Here is an 18,317-nt window from a genome sequence, read left to right on the forward strand (position 1 = left end):
GGCCGCAGAGGTCTCTGATGGCTCGGCGGGCGACCACGCCGCACCTGCGCTCTCGTCCTACTCGGGCGATGCGGCCGGCTACCGGGGCCTCTCGCCAGCCACCGACTCATCCTACTCGGCCGATGCCGCCACCAACGACGCACCGAAGCGTGGCAAGAAGGGGAGGAAGGGAAGGAATGGCAAGAAGGGCAAAAGCAAGAAGGTTGCGGCCGCAGAGGTCTCTGATGGCTCGGCGGGTGACCACGCTGCACCTGCGCCCTCGTCTTACTCGGGCGATGCGGCCGGCTACCGGGACCTCTCGCCCGTGGCGGACTCGTCGTATTCAGCTGATGCCGCCACCAACTACGCACCAAAGGCCAACGCAAAGAAGAAGAAAATGTCGCGTGCTGCGCTTGCTGCGTCGTCCTACAACTCACCTAGAGACACGGCGTTCTCATCGTCACCAGCGGGCTCAGCCTCGTCGTATGGTACTGATCACCTTCGCCGAACTACAGAAGCATTCACTCGCCGCTCCGAGCGGGAAATGTCGTCCTACTCGGGCGATGCGGCCGGCTACCGGGGCCTCTCGCCCGTGGCGGACTCGTCGTACTCAGCTGATGCCGCCACCAACTACGCACCGAAGCGCGGCAAGAAGGGCAAGAAGGGCAAGAAGGGCAAGAAGGGCAAAAGCAAGAAGGTCGCGGCCGCAGAGGTCTCTGATGGCTCGGCGGGCGACCACGCCGCACCTGCGCTCTCGTCCTACTCGGGCGATGCGGCCGGCTACCAGGGCCTCTCGCCCGTGGCGGACTCGTCGTATTCAGCTGATACCGCCACCAACTACGCACCGAAGCGCGGCAAGAAGGGCAAGAAGGGCAAGAAGGGCAAGAAGGGCAAGAAGGGCAAAAACAAGAAGGTTGCGGCCGCAGAGGTCTCTGATGGCTCGGCGGGTGACCACGCCGCACCTGCACCATCATCCTACTCGGGCGATGCGGCCGGCTACCGCGGTCTCTTGCCAGCCACCGACTCATCCTACTCGGCCGATGCCGCCACCAACTATGCACCAAAGACCAAGGCAAAGAAGAAGAAAAGGTCGCGCGCCGCACCCGCCCCGCTGTCCAGCGAGTCTTCAGGCGATCGCGCGACGCCGCCCTCGCTCTCGTCTTCAACGGAGAGTGAGTATTCGACCGACATGGCGATGTACTCGCTCCGCAACCGGGAGCTTTCGTCGTATTCGACCAACGCCCGCGCCGCGTACCGTTCTCGCTTGCCGCCAACCTCGAACACGTCGTCATTTCTTCCGCCACGCCGTCGCAGACACATCCACCCGTCCATGTTTGATGCCGACACGGACTACGTCGACTTTCTGCGCCCGGGCGAGACCACCACTGCGCTCACCCGCGAGCCGTCGGCCTCGCCGCGCGCCGGCCGCTACCCGTCACGCAACTCGCACAAAGGTCGCTCCGCGCCCTACTCACAGTCGTACTACTCGGACGACGCCTACTCGGACTACGGCTACGCCGTCTCGCTCCGCATCCCTATCCACGCCGACCAGACCTTCCGGCCGCAGACCCTCACTCTCGAGTGATTGTCTTCATTCTCGCTACTTCCTCTCCCTCGCATCCACAGTGAAATCGTCAGAAACGCGGCGTTGGCTTTCGCTTGCCTTTCGGCTTGGGCGCGGGCTTGGGCCTGGGCGCAACCGCTGGCTTGGGTGCCGGCTTGGGTGCCGGCTTGGGCGCGGGCTTGGGCCTGGGCGCAACCGCCGGCTTGGGTGCTGGCTTGGGTGCTGGCTTGGGTGCTGGCTTGGGCGCAGTCTTGGGTGTCGGCTTCGGCAGCGGTTTCGGCAGTGACTTGGCAACCGGCTTGGCAACCGGCTTGGTAACCGGCGCCGTGCTTGGCCGCGGCAGCGGCTTGGGCTTGAGCTTGGCAGCACTGGCCGCTGCCGCCGGCACAGGCTTGGCCGGCAGAGGCTTGGCCGGCAGCGGCTTGGCCGGCAGCGGCTTGGCTCGCTCGGCGCTATTTGCAGGCTGGACCTTGGGCGACGTCCGCGCTGCGTTCTTGGACTTGGACTTCTTCTTCTTTTCTGCCGACGACGGCACCGGCGGTAGCGGCGTACTGGCCTTTGCCCGCGCCATCGCATCCAGCTGCGCCGGAACCGCCACAGCCACGGGCGCGGCTGCAGGCACCGGCGCTGGAGCGGACGGCCGCTTTGTCCGCGACTTGGTCTTGGGCGGCTTGGAGCGGAGCGGCGTGACCTGGATGTGGGTGAGCGGCACCACACCCTCGGTGGCCCCCATCCGCACTAGAGCCCATCCGTCGTCGTACCGCTCCAACACCAACATCTCCATCCCCATCTCCATCGCGAGCTCGTCGTCCGATCGCGGCTCGAACGGATACAGCGCCTTGGCCGCCACCGTGCCGAGGTACGACGTCGGCATGACACCGGGCTCGGCGTCCTGGCGTCCCACCGCCACAACCTCGGACCACCCATCCGGAAAGTGCCGGAGGACCATAAACTCGTCGCCGGCCGACACACCCACAAGCTCGCCCTCACTGGCAATGCCCGAGAACGGTGCAATCGCCCGCATCAGCGGCGTGTCCACTGCCGGTCCACCCCGCCCCGCTCCTGCAGCCAGAGGCGCGTGAGCCCCCGCTCCCGCCACGGCAGCACCAAAGCTCTTGCCCACCGTCGACACTGTGTTCGGCACGGGGCAAGCATGTCGAGTGAATACGGCTGCTCGTCACCATACGGTGACGCAATCGTGAGGAGGAGCGCGTTACGCGCCGCCGCCCGCCGGCGCATCGCCACCACTCCTGCAAACACCGCCAGGCAGACAGCGCAAGCCGACGCGCCCACAACCACAAAGAAAATCGTCGATGACGTCATCGACTCGTCCTTGGACGGCGCCGCGCCAACCTGCGCTGCGCCGGCCGAGACCTGGCCAGTCCCGCTCGCCGCGTTGTCGCACGGGCCAAGGCAGTCACGCGCTGCCGCAGGCCGCGCCAGCTGGTCGCATGCATCCTCCGGCGCCTCAGCCGGCGGCGTCACCGCCATGTCCTGGCACTTGATGACTCGTGTCTCTTGCCCCAACTGCGCGCACGCCGCCGGGCACGTACTCCACGAACCGGCCACCCACGTGTGGATTGAGCACACAACCCAGTGTTGCAGGTCTGCTGCAGCGCCGGCATGGGATCAGTGCAGAAGGTGTCGGCCACCACAGCCGATCCGTCGCGGTAGCACGTCGCCGTCCGGGTCTGGAGCCCTTCCGGGCCGCACGGCTCCGAGCAGGTGGTCCACCCCGACGTCACCCATGCATACGTCGGGCACGCCTGAGTATTGCATATCTGCGTCGCTGCCGGCTGCGTACCGGCGTCACAGTTGGCATCGGCCACCGTCGAACCTGTCGACGACTCGCACTCGACCGTCCGGCTCTGGCTCCCCCCGCCGCAAGCCACCGAGCACGAGCCCCACGAGCCGGCCACCCAAGAGTAGGTCACACACACCTGCGAGTTGCACGACTGACTCGTCGCTGGCTTGCTGCCGGCGTCGCAGTTTGTCTCGGCGACAATCGTCCCGGTCGCCGACTCGACGCAATCCACGCTGCGGCTCTGGCTTCCGCCGCCGCACGCCACCGAGCAAGCGCCAAACGACCCAGTCTGCCACGAGTACGTCGCGCACGACTGGGTGTTGCATGCCTGGCTCGTCGACGGCTTGGCCGCCTCGATCTCGCACAGTGCATCGTCGATGACCGTACCTGACGCCAGCTGGCACGTCACCGGACGAGTCGCGACACCACCGCCGCAGCTGACTGAACAAGCGCCGTACGTGCCGACAGACCAATCAATGGTGTCTGGGTACCAGTTTGTCGTCATCGAGATGGCGTTGTTGAGCGACCGCGCGTTGTCCGAAACGTCCGCCACCCCGGTCGGCTGTCCGTTGTGCGTCCGCAGCGGCGACGAGTGGTGCTTGACCCGCGTGCCCGGCGAGTACGCCATGGCCGACCGGTACGCATTGCCACTCCAGTGATGCCCGAGCGAGTAGGGATGGAGCTTCACACCGTCGTTCGCCAGGTCATGGTTACATCCCATGTTGTGGCCGTGCTCGTGCGCAAAGGTGTAGTACCCCACAGCGCACGACTGCTTGCACACCGCCACCGCGTACACCGGCGACTGGTTCATCGACGTTGCCACATACCCTACGCCACACGATCCGCCGTGTGTCTGCGTCCACAACGAGCCGATGTCTGCGCCGTACATAGCCCGGATCGAGGTCACGTCCGAAAACACCCCGTTGTTGTTGCGAAAGTCGGTAAGCATGTTCGAACCCGAGCTCAGCTCGGTGTACGCATACTCCTTGGTGTACACAATCCGCATGTGCATGTTGACGCCAGAGTTCTGGTAGATCTCATTCGATTCGGTCTCGCCGAGCAGAATGTGCGCCTCAGCCGCCGACGTCCCGCCGCGCCCGTTCTTCATCGCGGTCGTGTACGCCACAAACACGTCCAGGATCGGCACGCCGCCCGCAGTCGTGTCGTCCGATGCTAGCCGGTTGGCGGCGTCGCTGGACTCGTCGTCCGCCATCGCAGCGTCGGCCGGCGGAAGCACAGACTCCTCGTCAGGAAACCGCTGCTGGTCGATGGTCCGCACCTTGTGCATCGGGTCTGGGTCATTCTCGCCACTTCCATGGTACCGAAGCTGATAGTGCTCCAGCGGGGCGCTCGGGTCCTTGTGGGCCTCGTGGACAAGGTTGGCCACCACCACGTGCCTGTGCACTACCAGTGTCGCAGTTCCACACGCCTGGTGCGCCATGGCGTCCTTGGCCGCACACAGCAGCGTTGCACTCACCGCGAGCGCGTTGTGCAGCCGGCGCGACGTCGACGTGACCTGGACCCGGAATATCTCCTCGTGAACTGCCATCTCAAACTCGATGCCCGGCGCCAGCGACTCGGCAAGCTCCGGGTCGACAAACACCGCCTCTCGCCGCACAACCTCGTCGTCAATGGGCGACGCCTCGTCAAACGCCAGCGCAGGCACTGTCGCCTTTGACAACAGCGGGCGCACGTTGCCACGGTCGTCACCCGCAAGCCCGGTCGCCACGTACTCACCCGTGTACACGGCACGCTCAAACGAGCTGTCGTGGGCCAGGCCTGCGTCGCTGCGCATCTTGCGCTGCTCCGTCGCGGTGTATGCGTATGCCACGTTGGGCTGGAGGCCTGCAAGCTCGCGCGGCTCGACCTCCCACGCTCCTGTTGCGCCGTCGGCCGCCACATGAGCATCGCCAGCATACCGCGCCGTCGTGCGGGCCACCACGCTCCCGTCCTTTGCCACCAGCTCGACAGCAAACGAGGTACGGAACGGATTGGAGCCCATCACCAGGCCGTGATCGATGCGAACCGCTACGGAAAGTCACCCCCAGATGCCAGCCAGCCACGAAACACACATATACGACAGCAATTGCATCAGGCCCACCACGTTGGTCAATCACCACCACATACCACACACAGCATGGTAGGGAGGTGGCGCAACAATGAGGTACACGTCGTTCATCGAAATGTTCATCGAAAATAGGTTTTTTTTTTGGAAGCGTTGGTGACGGGAAAAAAAAGGGGGGGGGCAGAGTGAGTCGGTTGGACGGCCGTGCTCCGCCCACCGTGCGTCCGTCAGAAGAGGTCTCCGAAGGTGTGACCGGAGCAAGCACGGCGGGGGGGCGGGGGGAGAGAGAGAGAGAGAGAGAGAGAGAGAACGTACCTTGGATTGTGATAGAGAGACAGACAACAAACGCGACTAGTACAACCACATTGGCCATGGTTGGTACTGTTGGAGTGGAATGGCAATGGCCTTGGTCGTGTGGTGGCTGGCGCGTCTGTTCGGCTCCCGCGAGCCCATTTCCGCTGTTTTCGGCTCATTTGTTGCATAATATTGGTCACTGGTCGTAGCCATGATTGAGGATGGTTGGCGGTGGAGGCAGCTGACGGTCGAGTGAGTGCTGGGTGCGTATGGCGCGTATATAGCTGTAGCTGTAGGCTGTCGCCATGCACAACAGCTATTCCATCCGATGGAGTCGCTGTCTGTGCAAGCATCAAATAGGGTGACAACCATGAGCATCACGGCCATCCTTCTCCATCCTCCTTCTCCATCCCTCCCATGGCTACCCCCCCCCCCCCCTCCCCTCGAGCCCAGCGACGGTCGGCGTGGCATCGACCTTGACCTCGTCCCCCGTTCCCGAGCTCCAGCTCTGGCCAGTCACCTCACTACGCGACGGTAGCGCCACACGTCGCCAACCCACCGCCAGCCATGACCACCACAGTATCCGCAATTGTCGTGGTTGTGGCCGTGGTGGCTCTGGCCACCTCTACCGTTGGGCATGGCGGAGCAGGCGGAGCAGCAGGCGGAGCAGCTCGCGGCGGCAGCGGGCAAGGAGCAAGCAGCCCACCGGTGATGCTGCCGTACCATGTCGAGGTTGTTCTTGCTGGACGAGGATGGAAGGAAATTGGTGTGGAAATGGCTCCTGCGGTGGCTGCGCTGCTCTCATCGGTTCATCCTCTTCATGTTCCCTGGCTACTGGATGGGGAGAGTCCACGGAGAGTGAGGGTTGGACTGGGCATGGCATACACGGCAAGAGTCACTCCAGATAACGTTGATGAGGGCATTGCATCGCTCATTACTGCACGGGCCATGTCAGCAGATCGGAACGGCGATACGGTGGCTGTGCCGCGGGGCGATACCGGGACGGCCGAGAGTGACGTCCTCGTCGACGATGTCCGCCTCATCGGCGCGGAGGAAGTCGAGGCCTTTATCAACAAGAACGTGGTGACGGCTGCTCCTGCGGCGAGCGCCGATGTCCAGCATGCGCTGCCGCTGCTGGGTACGGTGGTTTTGTGGCGCCCGGTGTCGACGCTTCTGTTGGCGCGTACGGCTACAGCTACGCCGGCGAAGGGGCGACGTCGGCGTGGGTCGGGGCATCTGGCCGGCTGGTGGTAGTCGACGTCGAGGCCGCCGTCCTCGAGTTTGGCCGCATCGACCACGGCCCGTCGTCTGTCCTCCGCTCGACCTTTCCGCGCCGATCCGGTACGCTCGAAGCCGGTGCGCTGGCGCAGACCGTCATTTCGGCCATGGAGCGGGTCTTTGCTCCGGACGTGGTTCCGGCAGCGACGCCGCTCCGCGCACTCAAGCCCGACTCGGCGGCTGACAAGGTCCTCGTCTCAATTGTCGAGTTCCACGACTCGGTTGTCGCCGACAACGCGTATGTGCGTGCGGTTGACGTAGAGGCGGTCTTGGCCGAAGCCTCCAAGCTGACGACGCCGTGGCGGTCGGTCCTTGTGGCGCACGGGCGGCACGGGCTTCACGACCACAAGCACGTGGCTATGGCGCTGCAGCAGGCACTGGTCGCTGGCTCGCGGATGGAGGCTGTCACGCGCACAGGCGACCGCGCTCAGTCGCCCGAGTACACTCTCGTCTCGCGGCCGTACATCGACGCCAACCTCCTTCGCGCTGCGCTTGCAGAGGCGTCGGACATGCTCGCTGGCGGCCTGCTCGAAAACTCGCCATACCACTCGATCCTATTTGAGAGTCGCGGCGGCGAGGCCAAGCCACATGCACGTGTGGTGCCTGTCTACGTCTTTGAGCTCGCGCGGCTCCCGCGCGGCGTGTTGTTTGGCGACGGCTCACGGGTGGTGGCGTTTGATGACTGCGTCCTAGTCCTGGCGCCGCAGGCTGAGACTCTGCTGCCGCTGTTTGACGTCAGCGGAGTCCGGACGGCAGTCTCGCGCAGAGTTATGCGCCCGGTGCTGGCCGGCATCGCTCGCGCCGTCGCCGGCCTCGTCCCCTACACCGAGGCCTGGTCTGCGGCACGGGGCAAGATCGAGACCTCGTACCAATGGGCAGTAGGCGGGCATGCGTACGGTGAGTTTGCGCGTGGGTACGAAAGCCTTGGCGACGCCGATGGGGTGCGAGGCCGGGTGCTGATGAGCGAGGCGATGCGGCACATGGACACTGCCGTGTGGCTTTACGAGAGTGTCGTCGACGCAGCGGAGGAGTTTGCGCGCGAGCTAATGTACAACGCGGCTGGCGATGATCTCTCGCACAGCCACGCGGCGACGATGCTCGGCGAGCGACTGTTCATTGACCGGCTCTTCCACTACCGCTACGCCGAGGTGCTGGTCGCCTCGTCGCGGGTCCGCGAGACGGTTGCCTACCTCCATGACGAGCTCGCCCGCGAGGAGGGCGCCATCCGAACCGCGCTCCTGGCGTGGATGGATGGCGCGCCTGGGTACCTTGAGCTTGTTGTTGATGCCCGCCGGCGTATGGACGAGTTTGCGGCGCGGGCGGCGAGCACGCTGCAGCAGGCGCGCGCCGATCTCGAGTGCTGCGAGTTTGTGCACGAGACGGCGCCGACCAACATGACGACTATCTCGTCGACAATGCCGCTCATGGTTGCGGTCATGGTTGCGGTCATGGTGGTTCTCGTCCGCCAAAAGGAGCTTGATGTCCACCGGATGCAGGATCGCCACGACGTGCTCTTTGCCCGCCGCGCCCGCCGCGCCCGGCTCAGCGGCCCCTCCCGCCGGTGATACCCTCGCCCTTCTCGCCGCAGAGCTCTTAGTCTCAATTGAACGACAGCGCCGAGCCGCACGTCGACTTGAGGCACGAGAGCACGATCTTGCGCCCATACGGAATGTACGAGAGGTACAGCCAGGCCAGCGCCGAGACCTGGACAAGGACCAAGACGACGGTTGTCGGCCGGGCCTTGAGCACCAGCGCTGAGTAGAGCGTGCAAGCCAGCGAGAGAAAGTAGACAATCGACGCGCCTCGCCGTGATGCCTTGCACATGTTCGTCATGTACCGTGCCGGCCCCACAAACATCATCGACGACAGAATCGACAGAATGTTGCCCAGCGTGTACACCAGCGCAAACTTGTACAGCCTCAGCGTTGTCAGGTACGTCGTCGAGAACAGCGAGAGAATCATCCCAAGACCAAAGGTGATGACAAAGCCGTAGAATCTCTATCCCCCCCCGAAGCCAGCATCAGCAACAATCAGCAGCATCGACACCAGCCGCCGCCACAGCCAGAGCAACAGCAGCCAGCCAAGTCAACAGCCCAGCCACATGCCCAGCCACAAGCCCAGCCGCATCCACAACCACAACCACACATGTTCCCGCCCACACATTCCGTGAGTCCATTCCCATTCACCCCACGCTCCCCTTCGCGCTCTCACACCCTCGCGCCCTCGCGTTGCCGTACCGTCGACGTTGACATAGTGAGCGAGTTGTTGAGCTCACCAAGAAAGCCACCGGCCTCCTCATCCACCGGCGGCGGCTGGGAGGTCCGAAACCACCTCATGCTCCCGCGGCACAACCACCAAGACAAGTGGTAGTGCGTCGCGAGAAAGGGCAGTCAACTGCCACCACCCTGCTCACGGCCTTGTCGGTGCCTACCCCTCGCCGCGCTCGCTGGGCGAGCTGGCAAGGAACGCCCGCTCGATTTCACGGCCTTTTCCTGGAGATGACAAACTGGCAGGCGATCGTGATCAGGCTCCGGTTCCGGGCTCGGACTTGGGGCACGTGCGCACGTGCTTGGCGTCGGGTGCGGCATCACCAAGACTCGTCGCCATGGCCGAGGCAGACGTTCCCCACCCGACAGTAGAGGCGTTGTATGCGGCACTGATTGAGGACGACGTGCTGCAACTAGCGCGGGTGCTCCTGACCGAGCGGCCGAGCCCGGCGGTGCTGGGCCTCCCTCTCCCGCGTGCCTTCAGCTACTCGCTCGGCGAGCTGACGGGCGGTACGCTGCTGCACCTCGCGGTGGTAGTCCGCTCGCTACCGGCGACGCTGCTGCTACTGGTCGCTGGAGCGCCGCTGGAGCCAGGAGTCGTCGGCGTGTGGACCAAGGGCACGGCAACGCTGACCGGCACCCCTGCCCAGCTGGCGACCTCGCTCGGCGCCCGCGGCTTGCCTGCTCGCCAGCTCGCGGCGTATTTGGCGGCGCCGTGGCTCAAGGCCGCGGCGCTGGCGGCAGTGGTTGACTCGGAGGCACATCGCCCCAGTGCGGCCGAGGCGGTGGAGAGCGGACACAGGGAGGGAGGCGATGACGGCGACAGCCTCTCGCGCGAGGCACATGCTGCAGCGCAGGCGCGCTGGATCAAGGCGAGGCTGGCGCTGGAGGAGCAGGTCGAGGAGCTGGAGGAGGAGCGCAATGTGCTTGCGCGCCGAGTCGACGAGCTAGAAGCGCTGACTGAGGACAACTACCGGGCATCGGCCGATGCCGCCGCCGAGGCCCGCATCCAGGTCCTGCAGCAAAAGTTCCGCGCCTACCGCGACCGCATGGCCGAGGCACACGAGGACGACGTGCGGACGATCAACAGCAAGTGGAAGCAGCGGCTGGGTCAGCTGCAGGGCAAATGGGAGGCCGAGTCCCGCGCTGCAGCGCTCGAGCGCGAGCGTGCCTTTGAAGACCATCTTGCTGCTGTCGTCGAGCGGCTGCGCAAGGAGCACGGGACCCAGATCTCGCTTACACGCAAGGAGTTTGAGTTTTCAAAGAGCAGAACACTGCTCTCGAGAGCTCCAAGGCCGAGTGGGAGGGCGAGAAGGCGGCCGAGACTGCTAAGCTCCGCGAAGCCTACGAGGCTCGGCTTGCCGACGCCACCGCCCAGCTCCGGCTTGAGCATGCCGCCGACGCCGGCGCCCGCGATGCGCGCATTGTCGAGCTCGAGCAGTCACTTGCTGCTACCCGCGCACAGCTGTCGAGTGCCCGCAGTGATGCTGTCCGCGCCCAGGCCAAGGCCGACGCCCTTACCGCGAGCCTGGGGACGGCCCCGACCGCCGTCGCTGGCACCGAGGCCGCCACCGCTGGCGCCGCTGACGCGCAGCACACCACACATTCCGTCACATTTGCGCCCTCTACACCTGCGCATCGCGGGCCAGCCAAGTCGTCGCTCACCGCCGCTCTCTCGCCGGAGCCCACCGCCAAGCCCGCAGCCGAGCCCGCGGTCGAGCCCACCCCACAACCTGCGATGGAACCCACGCCGGAAGCCACTCCGGACGTTCCTGCCGTGCCCGCGCCTGCCGCTGCGCCGCAACCACTCCCTCACGCCACTGCCATGGTCCCGGGCTTCCCGCCTCACGTCATGGGCGTCCTCCTCCGTATGCTGCCGATGCAGCCGCCGTCCTCGCCGCTGGTCACCCGCATCCGCGACTCGCTCGAGACGCTCCTTGCATTTGGCCCGGTCTCGATGGACATTTCCGATAAGCGGCTGTCTGCGTACGCTGTGCTGAAGCGACTGGAAGTCTTGATGCCGCTGCTCTCGTCGAGCCTTGTTGTCCCGCTCCGCAACTCGACGCTACAGCGCATGCATCGCATGCTTCGCGAGGCCGACGCGCTGGTTGCGCGTGTACAGCAAAAGTACCGCTTCTCGTCCAAGGTTAAGGACGCCCACTACGAGGTTGTCCACGGCCTCATCGACGACACCATGGTCTCGGTCCTCGACGACCTCACGTCGATTGTGTGCGAGCCAGAGGCTAGCCCGGCCATGCCGGGCGCGCGGGTCGCGGCGCGGATGCTGACGGCGCAAGTTGAGGCTGCCTGCGGCCCAGTGCCACCCGGCGCGCTTGCCATCCCTGGTGCCAGCAGCGCGCGCCCGACCGGCGGCTCGACGTCAGGTGCGGCCTCGATCGCCGGCTCGTATCGCTCGACTGGCATCGGCTACGAGCCGGACATGCTCAGCTCGTTCAACGTCTCAGAGCCGTCAGCGGCGTCGGTGCCGGACACTGTGGCCGGCTCGGCACCCGCACACTCGGCGCTGCACGCTGGCCTCGGCCGCCCCGAGCTCTCGTCGACCACCTCGCGGCTGCCCACCAACACCGCCGCGACCCGTGCCGACTCGTACCTCTTCCGCACCACATCGGCGGTCGAGAAGCGGGAGTCACGTGGCTTCTTTGGCAGAGACGGCGACGGCGACGAGAGCAAAGGTGATCTCGATGACGACGACGACGAGGTCTTCCGCATCGCCGCTATCCTCCAGCAGCGCCGTGATTCGAGCCGCGACGAGCCGCCGCCGCCGCGTGTCCCCAAGCCGGACACACCCAAACCCATCGCCAAGCGCGCTGTGTCGAAGAAAAAGCGCCGCAAGAAGAGTGCCCGCGCATCAACATCCCGCTCTCGCGGCACGGCGCGTGCTCCGGCGGATCCCTTTGCCACCGTCAACGATCCGCTCGGTGCTCTCGCTGGTGACGACAACACCGACGTAGCCACCGACGCCGACGCCGACGCCGACGATCCTCGCGAGCGTGCCGTCTCGGCCAACATGACTACCTCTAACTCGATGTTCTCATTGTAGGCCATTTTGAACCGTTGAACGCACCCATCTGATCAACGTGCTTGCGCACCCGCCAGCCGTCGCGCTCGCGCCAAACGGCCAACCCGCTGACGCCGCCCCATTTGTCAACTCCCTCAACCCGTCCCCTCTCATCGCCGTTAACTCCCTACACTGCTCTCACAAGAGGTCAACCCACGCCACATTGCACCGCAGCCGAACACAGGTACCTCCATCCACACACACACGCGCGCTCCCTCTCTGTCTTTGCCTTAACCTGTCCAACGCTCCAACGGGCACATGCTCTCGCACCACGCGTCGGTGGCGGCACTGTCCAACCCGACAGCGGCATCTGCGGCGCTAAAGCACATGTTCGCTTGCTGCGAGTGCACAAAGTGCCAGGCGGCAGATATCATCAGTGCTGGCGGCTGTTACTGCTGCTCGTGTCGCTTTGTTCATAACATTGCCGTCCCGGACGTCCTCCCGCTGCTCCGTCCTCTGGCCATGACCTACCCGTTGGAGGACTCGGCTGTCTTTGATCACCTCCCCCACCCTGGCTCGGCCTACGTTCATCATGTGCTCAAGGCGCCCAAGTCAGTCCTCGATCCTGGTCTTGTGGTCTGGGGTTTTGAACTCTGTGAGACGCCCGATCGGGTCCTCGACCTCACTCCGCTCATCTTTGGCATCATCTCGTCGCCTATCCCGAGCGAGGCCGCCACCCTATTGGCGGTCTCGCTCTCCGACAGCGGCGTGACGCTGGCTCCGGTCGCTGGCAGACCCGAGAGCGTGGTCATTCCATGGCCGATGGAAGCCAGCGAACTCTATGGCGCGCAGTACAGTCTCGAGCTGGAGCTGGTGCCTGTCCTCTCGCCAGGTCCTGCGCTCCAGCTGCGGTCGATGCGGCTGTGCCGGTCAGGTCCAGGCTCTACGGCGTCGCTCGACAAAATCCCGGACACTACACTTGACATGCCAAGCCCGCGGCCGACCTGGCCCGTTCCGCAAACCTTCTCGCGCGGCATGTACATGACGATGACGGTCAATGAGTCGCTGCTCGGGTGGGCGGTGACCGGGCCGGCACTCTCGCTGGCGTACCACATGACCAACTTGACTGGACCAGTCTCGAGTGCGGCCGATGCTGACCTCTGTGTATGCCGGTGCCACAAACCGGACGATGTGCTCGCGCACCACTTCTACTGTTGCACATGCCGCGAGGAGCAGGGCGCGGCGCTTTCCGACTTGCCGAGCCTGATCACACTCAAGGCGGTTCACTCGCTGGCGCAAGTTGTGCTCGGCGGCCAGGCTACACCGCTACTGGAGGGCATGTCTCCGCGGTCGCCGACGACGCCGACGACGCCGACGACGCCGATGTCACCGGCAGCGGCTTTGTTCTCCAAGTCGGGCTCGGGCCTGCTTGACGTTGCCGAGCCCGGAGAGCAGAGCTTGAACGGCATTGCGCTGCTTCCGCGACGACCGACCGCATCAGCGACTGGCTACGTTGCGCACTCGCTCCCGTCGCTTCTTGCCAACGGATTCTACCTCCGCGGCGCCGGCGAGATTGAGATGTCACACTCGCAGACCTCTGCGCCACTGGTTCTTGCGCTCTTTCCACCAGCTACACATGCCATTCGCGACCCGCGGTGGGCGGCCAACGCGGCCAAGGCCGATCCTCGGTCGCGCGGCGCACCGCTCTCGGTCACCGTCGTTCTGAAGCAGGTTGAGTCGCGGAAGAGCGACGTCACCTTTACGCTAACCGTCGTCTCCACGCTTGGGCCGCTCGAGGTTGACGGTGAAGCCAGTGACGACGTGACAGTTACTGGCACGCTGCCAGCCGCCGACGCCAAAGCGTTGCGGCTTGGCATCCTTCCAGTCACCATCGACCTTGTCTATGCACCGGGCGATGGCCACGCGCTGAACGTCGGCCTCAACGGCGAGGACGTGCTCGCGGTTGTCCTTCCGGTCGCCCGGCTCGTTCCGATCGCTGTTCCGGCACTACTCACCGCCAACGCCACCAACACGCTCGCACGCTCGGTCAACGTCGCAGAGCTGACGGTCGAGCCCGAGACCGACCCGGCGTCGTTAAGCGAGGCGCAATGCATGTGCTCATGCCATGCACCAGAGCTCCCAGCTCCGCCGACAAGAGCACGATACCCACGGACGGTGGCATCAGTCTCATGCGAGTGTGGCTGCCACCAGTGCGTCGTTAGGCCAGAGTCGAATCCGAGCTACATCGGGCTCTTTTCCCAGGCCTACACGGTTCACCACCAGGGCGTGGATGAGTCTGGAATCCGGACTCTTGAGAAAATGCTGGAGGTCGAGGCCTCTGCTGCAACCGCAGCAACGATGGCAGCCATCGAGGCTGGCACGCTGGCAATTGCATCGCACTGCTGCGGATGCTCACCGCCGTGCTGCGGCTGCTCGGTCCTCACACCGGAGCACATGCCGCTGCTCCTCACCTCGTTTAAGGCGCGCAAAGTTGCGTCGCAGCTTGCACTTGTTGGTGCGGCCTCCCTCACAGCCAATGTGATCAGACTCACGTCCGATGAGATCGATGCTGCTGGCGCCGTGTGGCTCCGCCAGCCGCGGATTGTTGGCCGAGGCTTCTTGCTCGAGTTCGAAGTGCGTCTGGCACCGTCGCTACCGGCCACGCCCGGCTCGGGCGTGACTGCGTTCATCCAGGCCGACGCGGCCGGTTCCTCGTTTGCGCCGGCTCCAGGCAGCGGTCCGGCTCGCGGCCTCGGCCTCAGACTCGAGACGTCGCCGGCGACGGCTTCGCGCGGCGCCGAGCTAGTGGTCGAGATGTATGAGCCTCAATGTGGTGGAGTGCCGATCGAGGTTGCGCGCGCGAGCGTCGACGATCACAGCGTGCTGGGCAGTGTGCTCGATGGCGACTTTCACGCCGTTCACGTCGAGTACATCGGCACCAACGCGCTTCTGGTGGTTGAGCTCGACTACGACGAGGTGGCACGTGTGACGCTCCCACGGGCACTGCTTGGCGCTGAGCTGAGCAACGAGACCGAAAAGGTGAGCTACCCGGCGTTTGTTCTTGGCTTTGCTGCGAGTAATCCCGAGACGAGCGCGTCGACCCACGACGTCGGGCGATGGACTTTTACCGTTCCGTCGAGCGTGCTCGGCGGAAGCGACGGGTGTGTGTGCGACTGCCATCCGCTGTTTGAGCTGACATCCACACTCCCGCCGCGAGCCTTTGCGCCCCACCTTGTCGACGCCATGATCGAGCACTGTGGTGGTACACAATGCGGCAATTGCGAGTGCCTCTGTCACGGCGAGCGTGGCGAAGAGGCGAGGCGAAGTGGGCTTGCGCTTGCGGCGGCGGTCTCGCTCTCGGAACTTGCCGCCGGCGGGGCATCGAGCCCGTATCTGGCGACCAAGCCCGAGAACGTGTGTGGCGAGTGCGCTTGCAAGGGCGTGACCCGACCGACAGCACTCCCGACGTCGTACTCTGCCGAGGCATCGCTGGGATGCTGCTCGTGCCGGGCGCATCTTGGGCGGGTCTCCGAGTCTGAGGTTGCGCGGCTGCTCTCGTCGGTGGAGCTGCCGTTCTTTGATGAGACGTACTCACTCCTCTCGCTCTGTGGCGTGGCTGCTGTTGACGAATCGTCGGTGCTCCTGCTGACACCTGCCACACCGCCGGCGACCCGGACGTCATCGGTGGGCGCGTGCTGGGTCCGGGAACCGCGGCTCCTCACCGATGGCTTTGAGCTTCACTTTGAGTTTAGCATCCGCACGATGATGGGCTCGATTCCCGGTGACGGCTTCGCACTTGTGCTACAGAGCGATCCCGCTGGCCCGCTCGCCGAAGGCCGGGCTGGTGACGGCAACGGGTATGCGGGCATCCGCAACGCGATTGCGCTTGAGTTTGACGTCTACCACCACCACCACGTCGACACTGGCGTGCCGCGGCACACACCGCACATCTCGCTCCAAGTGCGGCAGTCGCCAGACACGCCGCTGTCATCGCATCATGACTCGTCGCTGGCACTCTTTCCCGACGCACCGTCGCTGCTCACGCCTCATAAGCAAAGTGTGGGCATGGTTGTCGGGCCTGACGGGCACGTCGTCATCTCGCTCAATGAGCGCGTTATTCTCACTGCTGACCTGCCGCGCGAGGCGCTGCCGGACGTCGGCTTTGTTGGCTTTGTCGGCTCGCACTCGTCGCTCACGCACTCGACGTTTGCGATTCACTCGCTTTCGTTTGAGCCGATGCATGGCGACTCTGACGCATGTGCGTGTGCGTGCCATCGGCTTGGAACTACAGCGGCGTGTGCTTGCAATTGCCACGCCAGTTGCTGTCCCAGCTGCCTCGTTGTGCCGCAGCTGCAGGTACCGGGCTTTTCGTCGCCACTGCTGGCGATCAAAGGCAGCCGGATTGTGTTCAAGCGGTCTTTGCAGTGGGAGGCGTGCGGGGCACGACTCGAGGATACCGACAGGCTCAACAAGCTCGTGCTGGATGGACTGGCCTCGCTGCTTGCACGCTCGCCACACACTCGATGGTGCGTGAGCGTGTGGCGGAGCGACCCACACTGGTATGACGCTACGGCAGACCATCGGGCACACGACAATGTGCGCGATGCCGAGGGCGAGCCTGTGGCTGGCGCGTCAAACATGGATTTGTGCGCGATGCGAGCAGCAACGGTAGTAGCGTCGCTTGTCGAGCGCGGCGTCGCCGCGGATCGCCTGGAGGGGCGCGGGGCCGGGTCTGATGCGCGGGGCGGAAGGACGGAGCTCGCCATTCTACAGCCGGCGAAGACGCTGGTGGCTGACAGCGACGCTGAGCGGCTGGCCGACCGGCGGGCGGCGAAGCGAGAGCGTGAAACCGCAGCGCGACTCCGGGAGGGACTGCCGCGGCATGTATGCGAGTGTGGGTGCCACAACGAGTGGGAGCCCCCGACGCTTGCACCGCCGCCAGCGCGGGCGCATGCGTGCTGTCAATGCGCGCTGCGTCGCGAGTACAGCTCGCTGGACGACATGCCAGGAGTGCTGTACCGGAGCGGGCCGGGGCTTGTCGAGTTTGAAGCTCACATTGAGTTTGTGGCGTGCTCGGCAATGCTTGCGCCGGCATCGCTGGTCAACGAGCGGCTGCTCAACGCGGCGTATCACTTGCTGGTGCGGTACTTTTTGTAGAGCTGAGCGTTGTGGGACGGGTGAGCGGTCTGCTGGCCGACGGCGTGTATCCGTGGTACGATGCGTCGGGAGGTCTGTGGTACGGGCGGCCGGAGGAGCTGGCTCTCGCGCGAGCAGCGGCGGTCAAGGCAGTTCTTGTCGACAACGGAGTAGACCCAGTCCGGATCCACACGTCGAGCGGGGCGCCCGATGGGCGGCGCGGGTCCGGGCGAGTGGAGCTGGCGCCAGTGGTGGTACCGCCGTCGGCGGCCGATCGCGCGTGTGGGTGCGAGTGCCACGCCGCACCTCAGCCTGCGGTTTGGGAAGCAGCTTCCGGCGCCGGGTGCTGCGGGTGTGTGGGTGCGCTGTTTTGTGTGCCCGAGGCGGCATCTACGCCGCAGCTGCGGATCCGCGGCGGTGTGGGCACGCTCACACTCCCCTTGATTTTCATGCTTGGCGAGAGTGCACTCCGAATGCCGTCACCGTCGAACGCGGTTGGTATCCGGGCAGTCTACGACGTGCTCGCGCTCTATCCGCGGGCGCGGGTACACATTCTTGTCTCTGCGGTGCCGGAACAGTCGGGCGTTGCGGTCTCGCGTCGACATCACAAACTGGCGAGTGCGCGGGCGAGGCGGGTATGCAAGATGCTGGTGTCGATGGGCATCGACAATGATCGGGTCCGGGGCGGATGCCAGCAGACTGTGGCGCTCCGAGCACCTCCTTCGACGTCGCCGCTCCCAAACGTGGTGTTTGACTTTGGCTACGACGCGGCAGCGCCAACGAGAGCTGACCAGATTGTGGAACCGAGCGTTGCTGACGACTGCGTGTGTGGATGCCATGTACAGGTGGAGGCGGAGGCTGTGCTGCCGCGGGGACCTGTGGCGTGGCCCGAGTATCCACTGGCAGACGAA

The 18,317-nt window shown here is 65.1% G+C and overlaps 6 protein-coding genes across 6 annotated transcripts in view; 4 read left to right on the forward strand and 2 right to left on the reverse strand.

Moving 5' to 3' along the window:
- The window catches only part of AMSG_01958 (uncharacterized protein), a gene marked incomplete at both ends in the record, with an annotated part of 2,262 nt that extends 698 nt beyond the window's left edge, over nucleotides 1-1,564 (forward strand). Inside the window, one exon of the mRNA XM_013906002.1 lies at nucleotides 9-1,564. Within this exon, the coding sequence (XP_013761456.1) occupies nucleotides 9-1,564 (1,556 nt within the window). The remainder of the gene's footprint in view (nucleotides 1-8) is intronic.
- A 1,128-nt stretch (nucleotides 1,565-2,692) lies between these two features.
- Nucleotides 2,693-5,817, reverse strand: AMSG_01959 (uncharacterized protein). Its single transcript, XM_013906003.1, has 2 exons — nucleotides 5,728-5,817; nucleotides 2,693-5,375 (listed from the first exon to the last, which is right to left on the reverse strand). The coding sequence occupies exons 1-2, from the start codon at nucleotides 5,783-5,785 to the stop codon at nucleotides 3,025-3,027; spliced, it is 2,409 nt and encodes an 802-aa protein (XP_013761457.1). The 5' UTR covers nucleotides 5,786-5,817; the 3' UTR covers nucleotides 2,693-3,024.
- A 765-nt stretch (nucleotides 5,818-6,582) lies between these two features.
- Nucleotides 6,583-8,549, forward strand: AMSG_01960 (uncharacterized protein; the record flags this gene model as incomplete). The annotated part of the gene is made up of 2 exons (XM_013906004.1): nucleotides 6,583-6,869; nucleotides 6,902-8,549. 2 exons carry the CDS (start codon nucleotides 6,583-6,585, stop codon nucleotides 8,547-8,549), a joined length of 1,935 nt encoding a protein of 644 aa, XP_013761458.1.
- On the reverse strand, nucleotides 8,083-9,341 carry AMSG_01961 (vesicle transporter SFT2A). The gene is made up of 2 exons (XM_013906005.1): nucleotides 9,222-9,341; nucleotides 8,083-8,982 (listed from the first exon to the last, which is right to left on the reverse strand). Exons 1-2 carry the CDS (start codon nucleotides 9,318-9,320, stop codon nucleotides 8,584-8,586), a joined length of 498 nt encoding a protein of 165 aa, XP_013761459.1. The 5' UTR covers nucleotides 9,321-9,341; the 3' UTR covers nucleotides 8,083-8,583.
- A 248-nt stretch (nucleotides 9,342-9,589) lies between these two features.
- Nucleotides 9,590-12,402, forward strand: AMSG_01962 (uncharacterized protein; the record flags this gene model as incomplete). Its single annotated transcript, XM_013906006.1, has 2 exons — nucleotides 9,590-10,506; nucleotides 10,539-12,402. The coding sequence occupies 2 exons, from the start codon at nucleotides 9,590-9,592 to the stop codon at nucleotides 12,310-12,312; spliced, it is 2,691 nt and encodes an 896-aa protein (XP_013761460.1). The 3' UTR covers nucleotides 12,313-12,402.
- A 186-nt stretch (nucleotides 12,403-12,588) lies between these two features.
- On the forward strand, nucleotides 12,589-17,427 carry AMSG_11677 (uncharacterized protein; the record flags this gene model as incomplete). The annotated part of the gene is made up of 1 exon (XM_013906029.1): nucleotides 12,589-17,427. One exon carries the CDS (start codon nucleotides 12,589-12,591, stop codon nucleotides 17,425-17,427), a length of 4,839 nt encoding a protein of 1,612 aa, XP_013761483.1.
- Between the last annotated feature and the right edge of the window lie 890 nt (nucleotides 17,428-18,317).

This window comes from Thecamonas trahens, assembly GCF_000142905.1.
Source record: "Thecamonas trahens ATCC 50062 unplaced genomic scaffold supercont1.7, whole genome shotgun sequence".
In the NCBI taxonomy this organism is placed as follows: Eukaryota; order Apusomonadida; family Apusomonadidae; genus Thecamonas; species Thecamonas trahens.

Bases quoted from the DNA above. Each gene is read 5' to 3' on its own strand.
- AMSG_01959 (XM_013906003.1), bottom strand. From the start codon at position 5,785: ATGGCCAATGTGGTTGTACTAGTCGCGTTTGTTGTCTGTCTCTCTATC. The intron at 5,376-5,727 runs GTACGTTCTCTC...GACTTTCCGTAG, and splicing joins TCTCTCTATCACAATCCAAG to CGGTTCGCATCGATCACGGC.
- AMSG_01961 (XM_013906005.1), bottom strand. From the start codon at position 9,320: ATGAGGTGGTTTCGGACCTCCCAGCCGCCGCCGGTGGATGAGGAGGCC. The intron at 8,983-9,221 runs GTACGGCAACGC...GGGGGGGGATAG, and splicing joins TCACTATGTCAACGTCGACG to AGATTCTACGGCTTTGTCAT.